The sequence below is a fragment of the Emys orbicularis genome, chromosome 9 (assembly GCF_028017835.1).
Source record: "Emys orbicularis isolate rEmyOrb1 chromosome 9, rEmyOrb1.hap1, whole genome shotgun sequence".
Taxonomy (NCBI): Eukaryota; Metazoa; Chordata; order Testudines; family Emydidae; genus Emys; species Emys orbicularis.
The window spans coordinates 46,292,124-46,317,364 of record NC_088691.1 but is presented as its reverse complement, the minus strand read 5'-3'; the positions used below and the strand labels follow the sequence as shown (position 1 = coordinate 46,317,364).

At 53.8% G+C, this 25,241-nt stretch overlaps 1 protein-coding gene across 1 annotated transcript in view; it reads right to left on the bottom strand.

The window, feature by feature from the left end:
• LOC135883446 (diacylglycerol kinase delta-like) overlaps positions 1-25,241 on the bottom strand; it is a 180,606-nt gene that overhangs the window by 37,357 nt on the left and 118,008 nt on the right. The window contains exons 7-15 of the mRNA XM_065410561.1: positions 24,796-24,921; positions 23,931-24,033; positions 8,624-8,786; positions 6,567-6,675; positions 5,893-6,032; positions 5,229-5,310; positions 3,784-3,875; positions 2,972-3,071; positions 2,367-2,613 (exon numbers count right to left, since the gene is read on the bottom strand). Of these exons, the coding sequence (XP_065266633.1) occupies positions 2,367-2,613; positions 2,972-3,071; positions 3,784-3,875; positions 5,229-5,310; positions 5,893-6,032; positions 6,567-6,675; positions 8,624-8,786; positions 23,931-24,033; positions 24,796-24,921 (1,162 nt within the window). The remainder of the gene's footprint in view (positions 1-2,366; positions 2,614-2,971; positions 3,072-3,783; positions 3,876-5,228; positions 5,311-5,892; positions 6,033-6,566; positions 6,676-8,623; positions 8,787-23,930; positions 24,034-24,795; positions 24,922-25,241) is intronic.

The following is a 25,241-nucleotide window of genomic DNA, read 5'->3' as shown; positions in this document are numbered from 1 at the left end:
GACCCCGTCATGTAAGGGTAGGGCGACACGGGTGAGCGTAGAGGCCGAGAGGACATTGAAGAGGGTGTCCCCTCCTATTCCGCCATCTCCTGCACCTCAAGCCCCAAGTTCTTGGCCACATGCCAGAGAAGTCATCTGGTGAGCTAGCCCTGGAAGGTCCCACGACCCCCTCATCCAGGGATGACAAGGAAGACTGGATCACTGATGGAGGTTCTGGGGTCTTGACCACAGTTGGAGAAGGAGGTTTAGGGGTGGGCACAGTTTCCTCCACCCCGACCTCAGAATGGGGTTCCAGTACCGGGCCCGGTGCTGGTGGGGCTGCCGACCGATGCTCCGACATGGCCACCAAGGAGTGTTGCGAAGGGGGCATTGTCACAACCGGTATGCCCCACACACTCCAATATGGCCTTACGTTGGCCACTGGCTGTGCTGCCACTGCGGTGCCGCAGACAAGGGAGCGGGTTCCGGTGCCCAATCACGCCGATGGGACCTGGGTGATGGGCTGAACTGGCCTTCTGTACCGGAGGAGCCACCTTCCGGCGACCAGGGAGGAGCCATCAATGCCTGCATTTGTTTACTGGTCGTGACTACTGGTGACCGTTGACCTGGTGTAACTGACCGGTGACTGTACTGGGGAGAGCAGTACTGGTGCCAGGGAGACCAGTGCCAAGACGGGGAACGTTCCCACCGCACCAGCGATCAGGACCGACGCCTGCAGGACGACCGGCGAGAGAGTGAGCGGTGCAGGGAAAAGTAGGGGGAGTGTCGACCCCGTGCCAGTGAGTAGCACTGAGGGGATCTGGATGCCAGCCTGGGCGACCGACAACGCGACTGGGACCTGCCCCTGGATTCTTGATGTGGTGGAGAAGATCAATGTCTTCTGTCTGGCAACCAGCGGTGTTCCCCGTCCCCTGAGGGGTCTTAACGGTGAGCTTGCCCTCTTGGGGAGCCTTAGCTGGGTCCTGCAGCACCAGGGTCATCATCAGAGCAGGTGGAGACCTGTGCTCTCTCTGCACCTGGGGAGTCTGGGATGATGATGGTGCAGGCAGGGGGGTATGGGTCCCATACTACTCCCAGGAGTCGGTGGCGGACCTTTGTTGGGGCTGTGAGCCCCAACCGGGGAGGCACGATCGCATGGCTCCAGAGTAGCCTGGCAGGCAGGCCCAGGTCCTTTGGTAGGTGACCCCAGGGCCTTCTTGCTTGGTGCCAGGGAGCGCTTTTTAGCCTTCTTCTTCGGCACCGGTGATGACGAACAGTGCCGGGAGGAGCCGGGTGCTGGTGGTGCGCTCTGCACGGAGGCTGAGGCGCTCGGAGCGACCAGCCTGGACAGCCCAGAAGCCAGGCGGAGGGTAGACTCCATCTGGGGAGTCCTGAGGCGGATATCCCGCTGTTTCTGGGTACAGGGCCGAAAGTTTTTGCAGATCCAGCACCGCTTCTTAATGTGTGACTCCCTCAAGCACTTAAGGCAGCTGCTATGGGGGTCACTCACAGATATAGACCTGCTGCAGTCCGAGCAGGGCTTAAACCTAGGAGACCGGGGTATGCCCCACCTGGGGCAAAGTTTCCACTGGGACCCTAACTACTAACTAACTAACACTTAATAACTACTTAACACTACTATATGCAAACTATGTACAAAGGCACTAAGGCCAGAAGTTCAAAAGGAGAAACCACCATGGGCGGTAAGAAGGAACTGAGAAGGCATAGGGTTGGCGGTGCCTGATATACTGCGGCATGAGCACGGCACTCAAGGGGGCGACACAGCTGGCCCTACGGGTTCCGCTAAGGCAAAATCTCCAACGACCGCGCACGTGGGCGCGTACACCTAGAATGGAATCGACATGAGCTAGCACTCGAAGAACTCCCTTTGGGTGAACCTAGCATCATGGTGAGGCAGGTCCTGGGTCTCTCCAGCTGGGCTCCTCAGAACAAAAGGACTCAGAATCAGTGACAAATGGGGGCTTTGCCTTGCCTTGCCTTGACCAGGTCACCGGCAGGATCAGGACTGGCACATGGCTCCCAGCCCCTGGATCTACGCACTAGGCCATGCTGTGCCATGCTGCTAGTCAATGTACCTGTTAGGGGTCAGCAGGCATCTGGAGGGAGGTCTCTGTACCCTGCGTGGACACTGGGTCCGTGGCCCCTGGCATTCCCGCTGCCCTGGAGGAGCTGATAAAGTCCTGAGCCTTGCAGCTGGTAGTGTCTTCATGAAAGCGGAGGACTGATCCTCCCAGCAGAGCCTGCCGTAGAAGGGGGCCAGCCATGGAATGTGAAATGGGTGGCCAAGGCCAGTGGCCTTGCAGAGGCCTTGGGTCTGGCTGACCCCCAACACTGCAGTCCCTTCCTGTCTCACCCGGGCTCCTTACCTTTCTCTGCCTGCTCGATGATCTGCCGCAGGGCCTTCTTGAGGCTGTTGGCTCTCAGCATTAGCTGCTCCTTGGATTTGAAGATCCTGGGGACAGGGTTTGGGTTGAAGCTGCCCCTGCTACTGCTCTCCTTGGCCTCGGGGCCGGGTGGGGCAGTCTGTGCGCTCCCTTCGGGGACAACGATCGCCTGTGATTCATCGTTCAGCTCCCGCACCAGGGAGTCCAGCTTCTCGTTCAGCATTGCACACTGCAAGAGAGAAGCTAGTCATACCGGGGGCATGAACCACGGTGAGGCCGGGGCGTTTGCTGGCACACAGCCATGGGCTGGTCCCAGGGGAGGGTGTTGGGGGGTCACAGCCAGCATGGCACAGCACACGGCTGCTGCTCCATGGCATGTCTGATGGGAACATCGTCTCTGTGGCAGTGTATTCTGAGGTGGTCCCAGGCAATGGGTTAATCCATGCTGCGAACCCCATGGAGAATCCAAAGGCTTAAATCCAGTGATTGCCAAGACTGCAGCTGCCCACAACACTGACTGTCTGCCACAGGGTGGCACTAGTGGCACAACACGCATCTCCGCCAGGCAGTGCTCCGCCAGGACTTACCTTCCTAGCCATGGTGTCAGCCTCCTGCTTGTTCTCGATGGCCCTCTCATAGGCCTTGCCAACCTCGGCCACAAAGCTGTTCACCGTTCCGCATAGGAACCTGCCAGAGAGAGCAGCATCCAGGGGCAGAGCCCGGGTGAGACAGGGGCTCCTTCCCACACCCCTCCCCACACAGCCGGGCACAGTGCCCCTGGAATGCTGCTCCTCCATTAGCCAGCAAAGGGTGCTCTCCAGCCTCACGAGGGAGGCCCCCACCTCCAGGCCCAGCTGTACCATCTGCAGCGAGCACAGCAGCATTTGGTGCTGGTGAGAGCCCAGCGCCCTGACATCACCCTCGGCCAGGCAGCCGATGGCACTCCAGCAGGGCCCCCGGGACGTGCCTCTTGCTGATGCAAACTGCAGCTGTCTGGGATTGCATGGCTCAGAGCCATGTGATGGGCTGTGATGCCCTTCACCATTTGGGCCCAGCATGGAGCCAAAGGCACTAGCAGCGGAAGGCTGCTTGGAGCCCTGTGTGCAATGATTTGGGGGCCTCAATCCAAGCTCCCTGGCCCAGATCCTCAGAGGTACTTGGCGCCTCGCTCACATTGATTTCAAGACCTATGAAGATCTGGGCCCCATGAACCACGTCACAGAACCACCCCCTCATTGGCACGGTTCTGCCCCGTTAGCACTGCCAGCAGAGGCCAAGGATGGGATGGGCCAGAGACTCCCAGCTCCCTCGCAGCCCTCGGAGGAAGCCCACCAGACTGGGCTCCGGCAGGCCAGCAGGGTGGGGGAAGCTTGGCCTGCTGCTGTCCGTGCCCCCTTACTTTGCAGAAGAAATCACAACCGAGTGCTTGTCAGATTCCAGGATCTTGGCCAGGTGGAAGGCCACGGAGTCGGCGTAGTGAGAGATCTGGGCCTGCGGGACATGGAGGGAAGAAGGGCACTTCCTGAGCAACAGCAGCAGTACTCCCGGTGCCCTCTCTGGATCCTCCTGGGCCAGCCACGCTAGAAGACTGCAGGGCTGAGCAAGCCCCTGCAGCAGGGGGGGGGAGCAGAGCTCAGTGCCTAAAGCCCCGGACTGGGAGTCAGGCTGTACCCCCGGCTCGCTGTGTGACCCTGAGCAAGTCATGTCCCCACTCTGTGCCTCAGTTTCCCTATCGTGCTCCACTCTGATTCTCTGCATGCCTGGGGACACCTGGAACCTGCCGATCCATCATTTCCTCTTCTGTTGTTCTGTTCAGAAAATGCACCAAAGGCCAGCTCCCCTGCAACAGGGCTAAGTGGGGTGTGAATAGCCTGGATTTCCGACGACTCCTTTTTGGGGTGCAGCTGCATGCGTGGTGGGATTGTGAAGCTTCATTGCTTCAAGGTTGTGAAATGCTTAGAGCTCCTCAGGTGGGGCAGGCTGCGGGAAGGTAGAGGATCGGGGTGCGTGCTATTACATGGCAGCCGAGTGCATGCTCTAGTGTGCGATTACAAACCCTGCGTTCGTTCCCACACACCCTTGGGGCAGTGGCAGCACTGAATGCCCGTAGCCTGCTGCAAACAAATGGCAGGGAAGTGCTTGGAAATCAGACCCTGTGCTCATGCTACATGCATGGCGCTGCACAAACTCCGGCACCAGACTGTCTGAAGAGCTGACAGGCTACAGAGACCAGATGGAGGGAAAGGAAATCGAGGCACAGAGAGGGGAAGGTCACCCAGCTGCCAGAGACAGGAACTGAACTCAGGTCTGCTGACTCCCAGTGCAGTGCTCTATCCACTAGGACACACTGTCTTTCTTGCTGCCGTCCTCCTGGCATAGACTGTGCCACAGAGGCAGCCTGGCCACTCAGCAGCAGTAGCAGGCCTCTGTAAGCCCCACCAGGCCCTTTTAGCTTCCATCCTAGGCAGACGATCCCCATGCAACCAGAGCGTACACCCTGTCCAGCAACTTTTTCCTGGCTTGTTTCAGTTAATTGTTTCTCCTTCACCGAGGGCAGGCCGCACTCTGGGCTGGGCAGGAAAACATTGACACTGTGGCTTCAGGCTGAGAACTGCTGAACTCGTTTCACCCAGTGCTGCAGCCTCTCCCCTCCAGTTACCTCAGGCCCTAGGTGCTGGCCACGTGCAAGCAGTTTTTCCCCTCCATCCCCATGCTCAAGTAGCAGATATGCATAGGCAGGGGTCTGAACTCAGGAGCTGATGTTCCATGCCCCCAACCCATCTGGGCCATGCTGCCACTCCAGGCCCCACCCGCCTCGCTGGACAGGCAACAGAGCAGCTGTACCTGAATGCAGGAATCCCCATTCTCCTCCTCTTTGATGGCAGGGGGTGACTGCTTGGGCGCCTCGTAGGTCAGGACGCTCCATCTGGGGGGGAGACAAAGACAAGATGCTTGTTGCCGGGGCCCAGCCTTTGCCAAGCTATGGCCTGGCAGCCAGCCCTGCCCGGAAACCCAGGGCGGCCCCTTTGAGATGAAGGCAGGCACTGGGCCATGGTGGGGCAGGGACCTGCAGGGAGATGGGCCCTCCCCATAGGACGCAGAAGGGGGCTTGAGCAAGCCAGGGCAACAGGATATGGCAACAGCAAGTCAGGGGCAGGGGAGATGGCTCTCATCTCAGTCCTGGTCAGGCCCTGGTGTCCGGAAGGAGTGGGGAAGGGACTGGCAGCCCGGATAGACCAGTGTCCATTCTCCAAGAGCGGCCAGGCACAGAGGAAGACGCCCTGCAGTAGGTGGCTATGGGACAACCTGCTGCCTGGGAGATGTGGCTGGAAATGCAGGCGCACGATGGCAGACTCAGGCTGACGCCCGGCCTCAGAGCCCTTCCCAGGGAGGGCCCACCCAGACTGAGCTGGTTCTCTTCCCCATTCGGGATGCAGAGAGGGAAGCCCCCTTCCTGGCCCAGGGGAGGAGTGAGGTCTGCCCAGCCCACAGCCATGCCCCTGCTCACCTGTCCAGCATCTTGGTGCTGGCCCGCTCCAGCTTCTCCAGGACCTGCAGCAGCTGGGTATCGTCATCACAGAGACTGCCCCAGCCCAGCACCCGCGCCAGGTCATTGCCTGTCCCCAGCGGCAGGACACCAAGCTGGCACTGCCACAGTAAGGAAAGAATTGTGAGCAAGGGGCAGCCCCCGATCTGAGAGCCCAGCCAAAACCAATGGGCGTAGGGCGCCGTGTCCAATGGACCCATCATTTGGCACATGCAAGATCCCCTCCACACCCTGGGGATCTCTCTGATGGCCGCGGGCAGGATCTCAGCTCACACTCTGATTAGTACCAGTGATGCTCAGAAGGGGGGGGTCGCTGGGGGTGTCCTGGTGATGGGCACAGCTGGCACTTTGGGACGTTGCTGGCATGCGCTGCAGGCTCCTACCCAAACAAACTGAGAGCACACCCGGCACCTGCACATGTCTGGCCCTGGTGACACACACCTAGCCCATGCCAGACCCACCAGTGCTGCCATTGTGCGATGGTTCTGGAAATGCGGCTCCTGGCTGTCAGGGCTTAGCACACGCCCCCAAGCCAGCTTTTCACTACTGCCAAGGCCTAAGGGGCAGTGGGGGTGGGGGCAGCCCTCAAAGACACGGAGATGGGGGAGGCAGCAGACAGACAGACTCCTCCTCACTTGCTTGTGCAATCCCAGCGCATCGATTTCGGAGAGGACCCAGCCCACGCTGCCATCTCCCCCGCAGACCAGGATCCGGAAGGTGGAGAACTTCTGGAAGAGCCGCAGGCTGGCAAGGGACACACAGAGAGGAGGAGGAGTCAGGGCTAAAAGGGGTCCCAGACACCTGCTTTAGCTCAGCTCCCTCCAAGGAAGGCCCCGGCCTTTCCCCTCCCTCTGAGGGACAGCAGAGCTCACTCAAGCAGGGGTAACAGTCAGTGGTATGTCTAGACCCACGGCTGGCCCAGGTCAGCTGACTCAGGCTTGCAAAGTGTGATGAAGTGGGAATGTTCTTAATGTTTTCTCTGAATACTGTGTGGGTGCCTCAGTTTCCCCTATGCATTTCTTAAGTATCTAGGTGGTGGGATAAGGATGTGTTGCAGAGCCCTAGAGGGCCAGTGTGATGCTGTCTGCACAGAGAATGGCTGACACCCTGTTTCCTGACAACTGATGGCCTGGGCCCCTCACCTCAAGGTGCCAACTGAAGGTGTTGGAGAACAAAGAGATCAGGTGGCCTCCTTGCCCGGGAAAGAGACAAAGGTCAGAGGAGGGGCTGGAGGGGGTTTCAGTTTGGAGCTGGCTGGGGAAACGGAGGGAGGCCCAGCACTGGGGTCTGGGCTCCCTGCGCCCCAAGATGGACCTGACTGAGTGGGGGGTCCTGTTGTCTGTACCTACAAGCTCTGTTTTGGACTGTGTTCCTGTCTAATAAACCTTCTGTTTTACTGACAGGCTGAGAGTCACGGTGAATCGCAGGAAGTGGGGGCTACAGGGCCCTGGCTCCCCCACACTCCGTGACACAGGGCTAGGCCTATGGGGATATAAAATTGCAGGATAGGTGCTTGGGCTCAGGCTGGAGCCGGGCTGAGAGCCCGCAGTGGGAGGATCTCAGAGCCCGGACATCTGCAGTGCTCTTTGTAGCCCCGTCAGCCCAAGGCACTGACCCAGGCTCTGGGACTCGTGCTGCGGGTTTATCACCGTGCAGACATACCCAATCCAAACAGCCCGGCCTCATCTAGTTCAGAGCATTAAGGGCTGGAGCCCCAGTTCAGCCCCTTACAGAGCAGGTGGGAACTGCTGAGGTTTCTGTTTGGCCCATCTTTATGAGGCCCTCCCAGCTACGGGGGACATACGGGGTGCACCTGGCTGGGTGGATGGAGTCGCGTGTCTCTAGGATCTGAGCAGCTTCCTCGTTTTCCCTGGCCCCCAGGTAGCTCAAAGAAGGAAGGGAGAGAAGGGACGCACTGTCTCATGGGGTGTGAGGCATGGCGCTGCTGGTGTGAGCGCATGGAGGGGGCGCAGGGAGGGGTCTGGGCTGCAGGGTGTGCTGTGGCCGTGAGCACTCGGACGAGGTTGGGCTGCAGGGGGCGTGGAGGGTGCAAGTGCATGGAGGGGGCCAAGCTCCAGGGGGCTGCGCCGATGCATGCTTCCCCCCAAAGGGACCCGGCTGCAGGGGGTGCTGTGGCGTGAGCAAACAGAAGGGGCCGGGCTGCAGGGGGCCCTGTGGTATGAGCGCAAGGAGGGGGTCCGGTGGCCGGGGGCACCCTGGGCATAAGCGCAGGGAGGGGGTTGGGAGGCGGGGGGGGGCGGTGGGCATGAGTGCAGGAAATTGGCTGGGTGGCAGGGGGAGTCGTCGGGCAGCAGGGGGCGCTGTGGAGTGGGCCGGGTGGCAGTGGGCGCTGTGGGCACGAGCGCAGGGAGTGGGCCAGGCAGCAGGGGGCGCCACGGGCGCAAGCGCAGGGAGGGGGCCGGGCGGCAGAGGGCACCGTGGGCATGAGCGCAGGGAGGGTGGTAGGGGGCACCATGGGCGCGAGCGCAGGGAGTGGGCCGGGCAGCAGGGGGCGCCGTGAGCGCAAGCGCAGGGAGTGGGCCAGGCGGCAGGGGGCGCCGTGGGCGCGAGCGCAGGGAGGGGGCTGGGTGGCTGGGGGCGCCGTGAACGTGAGCGCAGGGAGTGGGGGTAGGGGGCACCATGGGCATGAGTGCAGGGAGGGGGCCGGGCGGCAGAGGGCGCTGTTGCTTACCCCAGGTGAGGGCCCCCGTTCATCAGGTCGAAGACTTGCGCCGGGTTGAGGAATTGCTTGAACTTGCGCAGGAACTTCACGCCCTGATTGTCACCACTCTTGGAGTTGACGAAGGCCAGCAGAGGGCTGGAGCAGGACGAGGGGCAGGTGGCCTTCCAGAAGCCTGGGGAAAAGCCGAGTGCCCCAGTGAGCAGTGCAATAGCCTGGGGCTTGGGTCCAAGTCCCTGCTCTGCTACCGACTACCAATGTAACCCTGGGTAGGTCACTCAGTCCTACCTGTGCAATAGGGACAACAGCGCTGCCCTGCCCCAGAGGGTGTGAGGATAGAGACTATGAGGGGCTCAGAGCCTGGCAATGGGGGACAGGGAAGTACTACAGAGAGCTGCTTTGCAATAGGCCGAGAGGAAGGGAGTGTAGAGGAGTGCCTTCACTTGGCCTTTCAGGCCAACAGCTCAGGGAGATTTTGGCTGAGGTACCTGGCAGATTCCCAGCCTCAGCTCCACATGACATGCAGGAATGTACACAATGAATGCTACTAATAACCCCACAACGAATGCTACTAATAATGGGCTCGGGGAGGGTCACAACCAAAGTCTCCGGCCCCAGACTCAATAGAGAAAAGCAGTTCCCATGTGCAGCATGGCCCCGCCCACTCTTCACAGCTGGAATTACTGTGTGCAGGGTCCACATGTGTGCAGCGCCCAACACAACAGAGCTCGGATCCCATTGAGAGGGGAGCCACTGGCTGCTGCCCCAGCGTACTAACGACGACGGACAGGAAGGGAGATTGACGCCATAGCAGCAGTGATGGACGGAGCTGGAGATGAACCATATGGGGAAACCTATGTTAACCCCTCGTCATATGTGACATCCGGATACTATGGGAAGAAGTGCCACAGAAACAGAGACACACAGAACACTGCTGTTAAATTTTCTCCTAGTGCAATCTGGGGCTGATATTGTTGCCACTGACTCTAATGAAAGTAGGATCAGCACCCCTTCTGAATGGACACTCATTCCACGCTTGGGTGTACGCCATGTTCTTCCACAGGTCTGGCCCTGGCAATGCATGCATGCTTGGCCCTTAGGTCTGATTCAGGAAGCATCCCTATTCAGGAAGGGCATTGTGATAAACGAAGGGGGGGGAAACTCCCTTTTACGGACACCCGGACAACCAGTTAGCTATAAAATTCCTTAGTAACTGTTCTCTACTTGCTTTACCTGTAAAGGGTTAACAAGCCCACAGGTAAAAGAAAAGGAGTGGTCACCTGACCAGGAGAACTGTATGGTGACTTGCCTACCTGGTGCGAAGGTTGCGGATCTCTCGAGGCATCTAGACAGACTTATGTGTAGTGCTGGGGAGGAGCCGGTGGTCGTGGTACATGTAGGTACCGATGACATAGGGAAGGGTACTAGAGACGTCCTGGAGGCCAAATTTAGGCTGCTAGGGAAGAGACTGAAATCCAGGACCTTTATGGTGGCATTTTCAGAAATGCGCCTAGTTCCACGTGCAGGGCCAGGTAGGCAGGCAGAGCTTCAGAGTCTCAATGCGTGGATGAGACGATGGTGTAGAGAGGAGGGATTCAGATTCATTAGGAACTGGGGAAACTTTTGGAATAGGGGGAGCCTATACAGGAGAGATGGGCTCCACCTAAACCAAAGTGGAACCAGACTGCTGGCACTAAACATTAAAAAGGTTGCAGAGCAGTTTTTAAACTAAGAGATGGGGGAAAGCTGCAGAGGAGCACGTGGATTGGACAGAGACTTAGAGGAAAGTCTATTGATAGAGATTCTCTAGGTTTTAGTCAGGAGCAGAGGATGGAAGAGGATAATCTAAGGGCCAGATCAGATGAGAAACATTCACATAAAAAAGAATCGGACACATCAGAAAAGGGCAGACAAATAAACAGTGACAATTTTTAAAGTGCTTGTATATAAATGCTAGAAGTCTAAATAATAAGATGGGTGAACTAGAGTGCCTCGTGATAAAGGAGGATATTGATATAATAGGCATCACAGAAACCTGGTGGACTGAGGACAATCAATGGGACACAATCATTCCAGGGTACAAAATATATCGGAAGGACAGAACAGGTCGTGCAGGGGGGGGGAGTGGCACTATATGTGAAAGAAAATGTAGTATCAAATGAAGTAAAAATCTTAAGTGAATCCACATGTTCCATAGAATCTCTATGGATAGTAATTTCATGCTCTAATAAGAATATAACATTAGGGATCTATTATCGACCACCTGACCAGGATAGTGATAGTGATGATGAAATGCTAAGGGAAATTAGAGAGGCTATCAAAATTAAGAACTCAATAATAGTGGGGGATTTCAATTATCCCCATATTGACTGGGAACATGTCACCTCAGGATGAAATGCAGAGACAAAATTTCTCGATACTTTAAATGACTGCTTCTTGGAGCAGCTGGTACGGGAACCCACAAGGGGAGAGGCAACTCTCGATTTAGTCCTGAGTGGAGCGCAGGAGCTGGTCCAAGAGGTAACTATAACAGGACCGCTTGGAAATAGTGACCATAATATAATAACATTTAACATCCCTGTGGTGGGAAGAACACCTCAACAGCCCAACACTGTGGCATTTAATTTCAGAAAGGCGAACTATGCAAAAATGAGGAGATTAGTTAAACAGAAATTAAAAGGTACAGTGACTAAAGTGAAATCCCTGCAAGCTGCATGGACGCTTTTCAAAGACACCATAATAGAGGTCCAACTTAAATGTATACCCCAAATTAAGAAACAGAAAAAGAACTAAAAAAGAGCCACCATGGCTTAACAACCATGTAAAAGAAGCAGTGAGAGATAAAAAGGCATCTTTTAAAAAGTTGAAGTCAAATCCTAGTGAGGCAAATAGAAAGGAACATAAACTGCCTAATTAAGTGTAAAAATGTAATAAGAAAAGCCAAAGAGGAGTTTGAAGAAAGGTTAGCCAAAAACTCAAAAGGTAATAACGAAATCTTTTTTAAGTACATCAGAAGCAGGAAGCCTGCTAAACAACCAGTGGGGCCCCTGGATGATCGAGATACAAAAGGAGCGCTTAAAGACGATAAAGTCATTGCGAAGAAACTAAATGGATTCTTTGCTTCAGTCTTCACGGCTGAGGATGTTAGGGACATTCCCAAACCTGAGCCGGCTTTTGTAGGTGACAAATCTGAGGAATTGTCACAGATTGAGGTGTCACTAGAGGAGATTTTGGAATTAATTGATAAACTTAACAGTAACAAGTCACCGGGACCAGATGGCATTCACCCAAGAGTTCTGAAAGAACTCAAATGTGAAGTTGCGGAACTATTAACTATGGTTTGTAACCTGCCCTTTAAATCGGCTTCTGTACCCAATGACTGGAAGATAGCTAATGTAACGCCAATATTTAAAAAGGGCTTTAGAGGTGATCCCAGCAATTACAGACCAATAAGTCTAACGTCAGTACCAGGCAAATTAGTTGAAACAATAGTAAAGAATAAAATTATCAGACACATAGAAGAACATAAATTGTTGGGCAAAAGTCAACATGGTTTCTGTAAAGTGAAATCATGTCTTACTAATCTATTAGAGTTCTTTGAAGGGGTCAACAAACATGTGGACAAGGAGGATCCAGTGGACATAGTGTACTTAGATTTCCAGAAAGCCTTTGACAAGGTCCCTCACCAAAAACTCTTATGTAAATTAAGCCTTGTCATGGGATAAGAGGGAAGGTCCTTTCATGGATTGAGAACTGGTTAAAAGACAGGGAACAAAGGGTAGGAATAAATGGTAAATTCTCAGAATGGAGAGGGGTAAACAAGTGGTGTCCCCCAAGGGTCAGTCCTAGGACCAATCCTATTCAACTTATTCATAAATGATCTGGAGAAAGGGGTAAAAAGTGAGGTGGCAAAGTTTGCAGATGATACTAAACTGCTCAAGATAGTTAAGACCAAAGCAGAAGAACTTCAAAAAGATCTCACAAAACTAAGTGATTGGGCAACAAAATGGCAAATGAAATTTAATGTGGCTAAATGTAAAGTAATGCACATTGGAAGAAATAATCCCAACTATACATACAATATGATAGGGGCTAATTTAGCTACAACGAATCAGGAAAAAGATCTTGGAGTCATCGTGGATAGTTCTCTGAAGACGTCCACGCAGTGTACAGCGGCAGTCAAAAAAGCAAACAGCATGTTAGGAATCATTAAAAAAGGGATAGAGAATAAGACAGAGAATATCTTATTGCCCTTATATAAATCCATGGTACACCCACATCTTGAATACTGCGTACAGATGTGGTCTCCTCATCTCAAAAAAGATATACTGGCATTAGAAAAGGTTCAGAGAAGGGCAACTAAAATGATTAGGGGTTTGGAACGGGTCCCATATGAGGAGAGATTAAAGAGGCTAGGACTTTTCATCTTGGAAAAGAGGAGACTAAGGGGGGATATGATAGAGGTATATAAAATCATGAGTGATGTAGAGAAAGTAAATAAGGAAAAGTTATTTACTTGTTCCCATAATATAAGAACTAGGGTCCACCAAATGAAATTAATGGGCAGCAGGTTTAAAACAAATAAAAGGAAGTTCTTCTTCACGCAGCGCACAGTCAACTTGTGGAACTCCTTGCCTGAGGAGGTTGTGAAGGCTAGGACTATAACAGCGTTTAAAAGAGAACTGGATATACTCATGGAGGTTAAGTCTGTTAATGGCTATTAGCCAGGATGGGTAAGGAAGGGTGTCCCTAGCCTCTGTTTGTCAGAGGGTGGAGATGGATGGCAGGAGAGAGATCACTTGATCATTGCCTGTTGGGCTCACTCCCTCTGCCATGTACATTGGCCAAACTGGACAGTCCCTCCGCAAAAGAATAAATGGACACAAATCGGACATCAGGAATGGTAACATACAAAAGCCAGTAAGTGAATACTTCAATCTCCCTGGTCATTCTATTACAGATTTAAAAGTCACTATCATTGAACAAAAAAACTTCAGAAACAGACTTCAAAGAGAAACAGCAGAACTAAAATTCATTTGCAAATTTAACACCATTAATCTGGGCTTGAATAGGGACTGGGAGTGGCTGGCTAATTACAGAAGCAGCTTTTCCTCTCCTGGAATTGACACCTCCTCATCTATTATTGGGAGTGGACTACATCCACCCTGATTGAATTGGCCCTGTCAACACTGGTTCGCCACTTGCGAAGTAACTCCCTTCTCTCCATGTGTCAGTATATAGTGCCTGCATCTGTAACTTTCACTCTATGCATCTGAAGAAGTGAGGTTTTTACCCACAAAAGCTTATGCCCAAATAAATCTGTTAGTCTTTAAGGTGACACCAGACTCCAAATGTGTAAGTAGATCAGGAATGTTTAGAAAGATGCGATTAGGGTTATTTCTGTTGATTTCTTACAGCTAATGGACTCCTCTGTGCTAACCCTAGATGCTTTTGTTTGCTTGTAACCTTTAAGCTGAACCCCCAAGAAAGCTATTTTGGGTGCTTAATTTTCGGAATTGCTCTTTTAAAATCTAGCAAAAGCCTAAGTTCCAGATGTATTTTCTTTCTTTTATGTTTTTGATAAAATTTACCTTTTTAAAAGACAGGATTGAATTTTTGGTGTCCCAAGAGGTTTGTGCATGTTGTTTGATTAGCTAGTAGCAACAGCTAATTTCCTTTGTTTTCTTTCTCAGCTCTTCCCCAGGGGGTCTGGGGGGGGGGAGAACGAAAGGGCTTGAGGGTACCCCACAGGGAGGAATTCCCAAGTGCGCCTTCCTGGGTTCAAAGGGGTTTTTTGCATTTGGGTGGTGCAGCATCTACCCATCCAAGGCCAGAGAGAAGCTGTAACCTTGGGAGTTTAATACAAGCCTGGAGCGGCCAGTATTAATTTGTAAAATCCTTGCGGGCCCCCACCTTCTGCACTCAAAGTGTATAAGTGCTGTCCTGAATTGGGGCCATGCTGCAGAAGGCACAAACAGAGGCTGTCTGACCAAGGCTGGGATCTGGGGATGGAGTGTAAAAATCAGGAAAGGCTGCCGGGTGTGTGGCTGGAAAACAGTCCTTGTTTTCTGCAGGCAGGAGCAAATCCTTGGCGGGCTTTTTGCTGCGAGGCAGTCAGGGCTCAGCAGAGGATGCACGGCGTTAGCTGAGCAAAGCACTGACTATTAAGTAAACACCAGATGAACAATCTGGGAGCCCACAAAGGATTTACAATCAGTGCAGCACTTTTAAAGAAATTAAATTGGAAATGAAATCTGCTAATGGATCAGGGCTGGCACCGCTACAGACAGGGATCGATAGCTGGCCCGGAGCCGGCAGCCGCCTCCGCTGCACTTGGCCGTGGAATCGCTTTCTTTTGCTACTCTTCTCGTGAAAGGCCCAGTTCTGCATTCTGCACAGGGCATGCTGAGTGCCGCACAGTGCCCAGTATGATGCATGCTGCCGGGAAGGACTGTCAGCTTCACTCTCTGCTCTGCCCAGCGCTGCTTCCAGAAAGGGAGGGGTCTTCCTTCGCCAGCTCTGGAACGCAGCTTTGTGACTACACAGACTCACATCCAGTAAGTGTGCATGTCTTCTGGGAGAGAGAGATATGGGTGTGACACCAACGACCTGACAGCCCTAGCTAGTGGGAGGGATTCAGCTGTGGAGGTTTTCCCATCACATCAATCCCAACCCACAGTCCCCCAGCCTACTCCAGCCCTGGGCTCCCCACACAACTCTGCTGCTGCTGCTGCTGTAACCTACATCCTCGTACTATTCCCATCCTGGGACCACACAGCTCCGGGTTCTACATCACCAGGAGATAAGAACACCTCAATAATGATCTATGGTGACTTTCCAAAAAGCATTGTTTCCACCAGTTATGATGGTGGTTATAAGGCACCACAAGATGGCATGGTCAAACCATTCGGTCACTTGGTAAGTTGGGCACAAGCAAACAATATTCATTTCAATACATCCAAACGTAAAGTCATACATCTAGGAACAAAGAATGCGCCATACTTACAGGATGGGGGCTCTATCCTGGGAAACAGCAACTTTGAAAAAGACTTGGGGGTAATACTGGATAATCAGCTGGACATGAGTGCCAAGTGTGATGCTGTAGCCAAAAGGGCTGTATGATCTTTTACTCCTGAGGGCATTCTATGCCAAAAAAAATTCTGCGCACAATATTTTTAAATTTTATTTGTCAAATAAATGTGGAGGCTCCAGCATGGCATTGGGGAGCACAAGCCCCTGGCTGCACAGAGGTGGGAGATCACTGTGCAGCTCCCCCACCCCCGGAACACATACTCAGCGGTGGAGCTGCACCCAACCCTGACACAGTGCAAGGACCAGGCCTGCCCCAGAAACACCCCAGGGCCCTGCCCCTCCATGACAGGTGCACCAGGTGTGGGCAGACAGGCTCAGCAAGGCAGGATCCGTGTGTGGAGGGGCTTAGTGGGGGGGTATCCAGTAGTGTGTTGAGAGGGTTCTGTGTGGGGCAATCTGGATGTAGGTGGCTCGGGAGGGATCCGGGTGGGAGGGGGCATCTGGGTGCAACGGTAATGGGACTCTGCTGGAGGGTCCAGGTGAAGGTGGCTGAGACTTGGGGGGGGGGGGGCGGCGGAGGTCTGCATGTTGGGGGGGATAGAACTCGGCAGAGGGGTCTGGGTGTGAGGGGCTCAGTGTGGGGATCCAGATGCTGGGGGAGTGGGGCTCAGTGGAGTGGGGATCCAGGTGCAGCTGGTTGGGGCTTGGTAGGGTGGGGATCCAAGTGCTGGTTACTCATTGGAATGGTCCAGGTGAAGGGAGAGTGGGGCTTGTCAGCTGGGGTTCCAGGTGCGGGGGGAGGGGAATGAGGCTCGGTGTGGGGGTCTGGATGCACAGAGGTTGGGCGGATGGGGGACCAGCTGCCTGTACAGTGACCCCTCCCCCTGCAGCTGAGGAGCAATGGGTGCAGGAAGCACGGTGGAAGAGGGGGGGGGGAGTTTGCAAAGCTTCTTACAGCCGGGGTGAGAAATCTGCAGGAGTGTCTGACACGACTTTGGATGCCGTGCAGGGGAAGAGGAAGTCCCATCCTCCCAGCCCAGCCGGGACTAGCAGCTGAGCCCGGCGCAGGGTAGGAGCCACCAGCAGTATCATCCCCAGTCCCGCCCCGTGCCCCACAGTGATTTACCTTTCTGCCAGCTGCCCTGCGCACCCAAAACATACTGTTGGGGAGGGTCATATGACCGCTCTTGTGGGTTCCCTTTGCTTCCCTGTCAGAAAGTCATTTTTCTGCAGGGAAGCAAAGAAATCTGTGGGGGACATAAATTCTGCATGTGCGCAGTGGCACAGAATTCCCCCAGGAGTAATCTTTGGATGTATAAACAGGGGGATCGTGAGTAGGAGAAGAGAGGTGATTTTACCTCTGTATTAGGCACCACTGCTGGAATATTATGTCCTGTTCTGGTGTCCGCAATTCAAGAACGATGGTGATAAATTGGACTGAGTTCAGAGAAGAGCCACGAGAATGACTAAAGGATTGGAAAATATGCTCAATCTATTTAGTTTAACAAAGAGAAGGCTAAGGGCTGACTTGATCATGACTTATTAGTACTTACATGGAGAACAAAAAATAGATAATAGATTCTTTAGTCTAGCAGATGAAGGTATAACAAGATCCAATGGCTGGAAGTTCAAGCTAGACAAACTCAGAATGGAACTCGGCATACATTTTTAACAGTCAGGGAGATTAACTATTGGAACAAATTGCCAAGGTCATGGTGGATTCTGGCAGCTTTTAAATCAAGGTTGGAAGTTTTTCTAAAAGATCTGCTTTCGTTCAAACAGGAACAGAAAGTTCTCTGGCCTGTGCTATCCAGGAGATCTGACTTGATGGTCACAGTACTCCCTTCTGCCCTTGGAATATATGAAATAATGCTACGGTTGCCAGGTGCCCAGTTTTCGACCTGAAAGTCTGGTCAAAAAGGGGACCTGACAGTGTCCAGTCGGGTGTACTGACTGGACACAGAACATCCGTTTACTGTGGGCAGGGGAGGCACTGGGTCATCACCCGCGCCAGCCCCTACTAAGCTGGGGCCACCTCCTACCTGCATCGGGCAGCTGCAGCTCCCAGCCCCAGCTCTATACGAGAGTCCCTCCCGACCCGGGTGGTGGGGGGTGGGAGAGAGAGGGAGAAAGCCGCAAGCAACTGGGGGGGAAGGGGAGAGAAGTGAATGGGGGGCAGGGCCTTGAGGGGAGAGATGGGGCAGGGGTGATGCCTCAGGGGGAAGAGGCGAGGCAAGAGAGGTTCCAGAACTCCTGTTGGCATGTCCGGCTTTTAAATATTACCAAGTTGGCAACCCTAAATAATACATGAAAATGAGTGACAGCTCAGAGCAGACAAGCACACGTCCCTCACCAATAACTGGTGGAGGCCCTCAGAGAGCCAGAGACACAGGCAAGTATTACCATGAGGTTTCACCCAAGTACCTTTTTATAATAGCCACAATCAAGAAAGCGTCTGCAGCTTGCCCAGAACACGCTCGTGAAAAATCAAGTCTCTGTAGTTCTCCTGTCACATTTCTGAGCTTGTCAGCTCTACCCGCCTGGTCCCTCCTGCCTTCCCCGGGCATTGCTAAGCATCTGCTACAGCCAGAGAACAAATTAATCGGATGTGAGAACCAAACCACCAGGAGATGTTGAGTCAGTGCGTAGGTTGCAAGCGGAAGAGCTAACTTATCTGAACCATCCAGAAAATCTTAGGGTGTGAGGAAGCAGGAAGAGAAATCTCGCTGTGATATTTGAAATCTAATTGGATCCAACATAGGGTCTGGTAAGGGGTTGGAGAGAAAGTCCTGACCTCACAGAGACCTCCATAAGGTGGCACAGTGCCAAGCACAGCTGGGGGATGATGAAGAAGAAGGAAGGTTTAGTCTTTGTGGAATGCCAGTTTGGTGCCCTGTTAGGTGAGAGCCCTCTCACCTAACAGGGCACCAAACTGGCATTCCCAGGCAGCCCCAGGCAGACACTCAGGGGGCAGCCCCAGGCAGACACTCGGAGGGCACAGGACAAATGAAACCCCTACAAGGCCCTGAAAGGAGACACAGGCACCTGCAGTCGGGGCGAGTAAGGGCTGAGGAGGAGGGAGAAACCTGCAGTCCCCAGAGGGGAAGGAAAGGCATGTGGAGGTGATAGAGGGGAAGGAAGAATCCATGGGCCATCGCAAGTTTGAGCAAGGAGAGGGATAGCTCAGTGGTTTGAGCATTGGCCTGCTAAACCCAGGGCTGTGAATTCAATCCTTGAGGGGGCCATTTAGGGAACTGGGGTAAAAATCTGTCTGGGGATTGGTCCCCATTTGAGCAGGGGGTTGGACTAGATGACCTCCTGAGGTCCCTTCCAATCCTGATATTCTATGATCCTATGAAGGAAGAATCCAGCAGGGTCCCTGGGGAAAGCAGCGAGCACTGAGTGCAACGAGGACTAAGCAAAGGTGGCAATGTGTGTTTGATGCTCGAGGAGAAAGGAAACCCAGGGTCTTGAAATCCAAACACCACAGCTGCCTGTGACTTGGCCCATGAGAACCAGGCAGGGAAACTGAGTGAGCTGGTATCACTGTCCAAGCTGTGAGTGAGTTAAACCCAACCCCCACAGAGGTGCTGAAAAAGACTTCAGCTCCAGCAGTCTCAGGCAGGCAAGAGACAGGTGTTTGCACAATGCTTTTCCCCTCCCCCCACGAGGGATGCTAAGGAGCGCCCTGCCACCATTTCTCAAGGACAGGCGACAGCATGGGGGAGAAGGTGGGAGAGAGACCAGGGAGAGGTAGATTATTAGTAGCACAGCCATGTTTTTTTTTAAAATGCCTGCTTGTTACTCTGACAGTGTCCCAGTGAGTAATGAGAGAGGCAGATGAGCCACCGGATGACAGAAGCAGCAAAATCATTAAAAACCAAGCAAGCAAATATCCGCAGGAGGAGAACATATTTAGCTCAGCTCGAGCCAGATGGAAGCCTCCCGAGAGTATTAGAGAATTTGGCTAAAAACTCTCAGAGCTGTTATCACTCCCATCCTGTTGCTCCTGGGAGACTGGCACTAAAGCAGACCTAGGAAACCGGACAGCCTTGGCTCCAGGGCTGGATAAGCAGACACATTTGCCGGGGCAGAGTTGGTGAAATCGATGCTATACAGAAAAGGCAGCAGAGTTTTCTAAATCAAAGCCCAGCCCATCATATCAAACTAATCTAATCTCATTCTCGGACAAGGTAACTGCTGTGCAGAAATAGATAAGGCAAATACAGCGTAGATTCTATGCCCAGGATTTGGGAAAGGCATTTGAACCCATGCCCCTTGATGAAGCAAGGCGAGTTAGGATGACACTGAGATGCTACAGAACAGACGGCAGTGGGGCCAGGTGCCAGTTCTGACTGGAAGCTGTGTCCACGGGCCGCCCTCAGGGTTCGTTATCAGCTCCAACTGTCCAAAGACTTCCCAGCAACCTGGACGAAGGGGTGGAAACCACATTGATCAGACCGCCAGATGAGAGAGAACTAGAGTGCACATGATGAATATTTCAGAAGTCACTGTCTGCACAGACTCAACCTGCCATGGGTAAGTGACAGGAATAAAAATGAGCACAAGACCAGGGTGCTACACAGAGAAGAAAAGCCACAAACACAGGGGCGGAGGGAGCAATCAGGGCCAGCCTGAGAGAAAGAAAAAGACCTGGGGTAGTGGCTGATGAACAATCACTAGGCAGTGTCCAATGCAGGGATATTATTTCAAAGACAAGTGCAATCTTAGGATGCTTAAAAGGGGAAATGAGATGAAACACAGGAGTGATGCACGGCCCAGTTCTCCTCCCACACCAGTGTAAATCAGCAGTAACTCCATTACAGCCACATTTACACAGCATTGGCTGGATCCCGGGGTTAGAGTCAGCACTGTTAGGTGCTTCTCAGCTAGCCCCAGCAGCGTTTGCAGAACCTGAACCTTCACTCGGAGAGGGTTCCGTCTGCAGCGAGGGACCCAAGTTTGAAGCAATGCACTGTTGTCTGCCTGAGTCTGCAGACAGACAGACTGAAACAATCACCAGAGAAGCCATAGCAGCTGTAAATCAGCATCGCCCTATTGACTTCAGTGCACAGCGGGAGATGTGGCTCAGTGTTGTGCCAAGAACAGAGCAGCGGGTGTGCTGATCCAGAAGCCCAATGACGGGAATTCCACTGAAACTCTTTCAACGCTGATCAATCTGGCAGAAACACCCCAGTTACTTTGGGTAGTGCCGCCGTGTGAGCAGCGCCCTGTCATGTCCCATCCTCAGACTGACTCCAATAGAATGGCTGAAACAAAGCCTTGAGCTGCGGGGGGAGGGTTGTGCATGGGGGTTGTCCTCTACAGGTGGCTACCAGGGAATCGGAGCAGGCCCCGAAAAAAGCATCTGGGATGGTAAAAGGATCAAGGATTAGAGGGAACAGAGGACAGAGTCAGTGCTCACTGCCAAGTGAAGGCTCTGGAGGGAAGATTCTGGGCAGTGAGTGCATGAAGGGATGCTACAGAGGGGAGCAGGAGTGGCTTGTCTCAGTTACAAGGAGACTGGGCAACCTGGACTTAAACAGTTGCTGAACCTCCTGGGCTGATTTGGGGATGACAGCGAGGCCCAGACAGGGATAACGTCTCCTCAGTCCAAGACCTGGGGTATGTCATCAAAATGCTGCCAGTGACGTAGGAGGCTGAGTCCCAGAAGTGCCCGAGGCCCCTAAAATCCCATTGGCGTTCAACGTCTCCCTTCTGAAAACGGACCTCGGCTCCTTTTGAAAACTTTGCCCCAGATGGTCAGCTCTCAGACCGAGGGGCTGTCAACAAGCCCTAGCACAGGGTTTTTCACCTCTCCCAGCCTGGGACCCCAGTTACAGCAGAAACCCCTTGGTAGGGCAATCTTCCCACCCAGCCACCTAGAAACTGCTGCTCTAACCTCCCTCCCACCTCACCATGGGATCCTCTCCATGCTCACTAACATTGCTGCAAGAGCCTTCTCCTCTGCAGCTGCTGCCTGGAACGCCCGCCCCAATCCACCTCTCCATCTCAATTCAAACCCAATGCTAGCATCTCTTCCCCACTACCACCATGGCCCCTTTCCTTTCCCTCTGATGCTCTGGGCCTGCATTGTGTGCCGGGCGCAACACTCAGTCAAAGTTATTTCTGTTCATGCGAGGGACTAATCTTGGATTACAACTTAGACAACACATGGATCTGTGAAATTTGTAATGCTGTGTTGCTCTCGAATTGGGCTTCTCAGCCAGACGCAGATTCATTAGGCACCTGACTAGATCTCTTACGCATATACCTGGATCCAGCGGATCGATGGTTGCCCATCTTTACCCATCTATGGCGCCTCCCATCCAAGGATCTCAAAGCACTAGTAATACAGTGCCCCTGTTATTACACCCACAAAGCATTCTCTCGCCCTGACAGGGGCTTTCGAATCCGGAGTCTCGGTCACAACACCACCATGCCTGCCGTGCTGTGCCATGCTGTATGCACAATGAGGGAACTCCCCCCAAAGCTGGAGCACAAAGATTAATTGTCCCTCCCCTTTGAAGCTAGGAAAATAATCACAGAAGTAGCCCACTGGGGCAATGCTGCTCATTGCACCGAAATGTATTCCTCCCTCTGCCCGTCTGTGCTGAGAAACGGCCCCAGAGCTGCCAACAGGGGTGGGGAGAGCTGCAGAGCATGGCATCGGGGCCCCTCCCTCCCTGCCATTGGCATGAAATCGAAAAATGACACCGTATGTGATCGGAGGAGAGACAGGAATGTGCCGTGGGGCATAGGGGTGGCTGAGCATCGGGCCAGGAGAGAGAGATCCCTCATTTTGCACAGCCCCCTTAGACGGTGCTTCTGCCAGAGCAGCCGGAAGAGGAGAAGAGCTGGTGCCTGGATCCTGCAGAGGACAGATCCCACCTTGCCTTGCATCTGTGACCACAAGGGGAGATCCTCTCAGTAGCTACTTGGAGCAGCTGGTCCCCTGGCAGGGCAGAGGCGGAAATGAGGACCCCATCTGCCAGATACCAAGAGACATGGATGATGCACTGCCCAGGGACCAGAGCAGGGCTGTAACCAGGGCAGGGTGAGCAGGGCAGCCACCCAGGGGGCAGAAAAATGGGGCAGCATAGGGGGCATGCGGGGTCATGTGCCCCCCTGATTTCTGCCTTCCATTTAGCATAGAGATTTTCAAACTGTGGGGCACTGCCATGAGACGCTCCCCGAGGCACTCACTCACTGCTGGCAACTGGGCTCCATGGGGTGTTGTCAGCTGTCGCCAGGCTCCTTCAGGGGACAGCCAAGAGCATGTCAGGGGTGCAGCCTGGAGCTGTGCCACCCGGTCTGCCTGGGAAGCACCCGGCCGTGTAGAGGTGGCCTGGCTTGGGGACCAAGGCAGGGAGGGTTGCCAGGCAGCCAGCCAGCACCCTGGTTCCCACAGCGTGGAGAGCCAGGGGCCCAAGGGGCTCCCACCAACTTCCAATCCACTGGCTCCTGGCAGGAGGTGCCCCCCAGTTTGAAAACCTCTGTGTTAAATGAAAGGCAGAAATCTGGGTGGGACATGACCCCACATGCCCTGCCCCAGAATCACTTCTAGGGGGTGCCAATATTCTTGCTTACCCGGTGCACTAAAATACCTAGTTATGGCTCTGGACTGGGGTCTGGCAGGCTGTGCTATAGATAACGCAGCAAGGGATGCAGGTAAGAGATGAGGCTGGGGAGGATGGAGAAGGCGGCTCCCAGCATGAACCACGCAGCGAGCTGCCTGCATTGATCTTTCCCACTTCTTAGCCATTCAAAGGCACTTTCCCTGCTCAGGAAGTGATTGTGGCTCCATCTGCAGGGAAGCAGGAGCTGCAAGTGCCTGGCTAAGTGGATTGAGAGGTTAGCCTCAGCTTAGCTCCCCATGGGGCCTCCAGGGCTCCTACATGGCAGCCAGTACATCCTGGAGAGTGCCAGCTCCTTCCCTGTGTCCCCTGCAGCAGCAGGGCAGCGTGGGGTGGATTTCTGCCAGCCATGTCAGTGCCTCAACAAGCTGCAACAGGGCCCAGTCTGTAGTCCTCTGGATCAGCTGTATTGGACACCCCGGAAAGACGAACAAGCTCAGTGGGCCTGATCTATGGGTCTCTCCGCCGATGCCCCCATGACTGGGGTAGCGCAGGACAGCTGGAATCCTGAGAGCCACAAGGTCTCAGAGACTCAGTTCCAGCCATTCAGGACACTCTAATCAAGCTCAAAGGAAGTGCCTTCCCGCGTCCCCCTGCCGGCTCTGCCCCAGCCTGACTGGCAGCCAGCAGTCCTTGGATCCAGTACTCACCATCAGAGTCGATGCTGTTCAGGGCAGTTGGCGGGATTATGGAGACCTTGTACTGTCCTAGGGGGCACTTCTTCCCAAAGAGCTCTTTGCAGGCGCTGTGAAGCTAGGGTGGACAAAGCAGCAGGAGACAGCATGAGCTTACTGGCCGAAAGGGCGGGAGCTTAGTCTAGTGGTGAGAGCAGGAGGCTGGGAGCCAGAAGACATAGATCTCTTCCCAGCTCTGTTACTGCCCTGTTGTGTGATCTTGGGCAAATCACATCCCTGCTCTGTGCCTCAGTTTCCCCACTGGTAGCGGTGGGGACAATAATGCTCATCTACTGCACAGGAAGGTGTGAGGCTCTATCCGTTAGTGTCTGAGGAGAGCATGAGAAAATAGGCTGAAGCCAGCCTCTAGAGCCCAACACCACCATTCCTGGGGGGTTGGAATCTGGATCGAGATGCAGATCGTGTGGCTGGAGACCCTTTCATGTCCATTACTGTTCTGGGTGGAAGCGGTGGCTGCCCAGCTCCATTGCCTGTTTCCCTGAGCAACGTGGGTAGGTTTTTTTGCAGTGGATAACGCCCATCGGCAGCCATGGGCATGGCTTTGTAACACGCCTGTAGCCATGCTGGGTGTGGGTGCTACAGCGGTGCTGCCACGTAGCTGTGTTTGAGAAGGGCTTCAAACACGCTATGACCACCGAGCCCCAGCACAGGCAGAGCTATGTGTCTGCATCCACAGTCGCGGCTATGGCATGGAAGGTGTACAATACCCATATCTGATCCAAAGAAATAATAGAGGAGGCCAAAGCGTTCAGATACCATGGTGATGGGAATGGTCTGAGAGAACAGAATAGAGAAGGGGGTGGGAGGGAGAGGGTCTTACAATGGCCTTGCACCAGAGGCACCTCCAGTCCTGCAGCCGCCGGACACTGCCACAGGTCCTGTCGCACACAGCACACCGAGCGCTCACGGGCAGGTTTCCCTCCAGCCACTGATGGGGCATGGCTACCTGAAGAGAGGAGGGCAGAGGAACAGGTCAATTACCTGGCTTACATCCTGGCCACAGACACATTCTGTTCTCAGCTCTACCATTGGCCTGCTGGGGGTTCTTGGGCAAGTCGCACCAAAGCTCCGTGTCTCAGTTTCCCCACTAGGGATGATCATACCGGCCTCCATTGGAAAGTGCTTTGATATCTGCAGATTGAAGTGCTGCATAAATGCTAGGAGCTAGTGCGTGAAAATGCCCCTTCGGTATCCAGCAGGGCCTGTGAAACCAGTTGTGTTGGGCATGGTGGGAGAGGCACCATTCGTCCACTTCAGCTTGGCTTT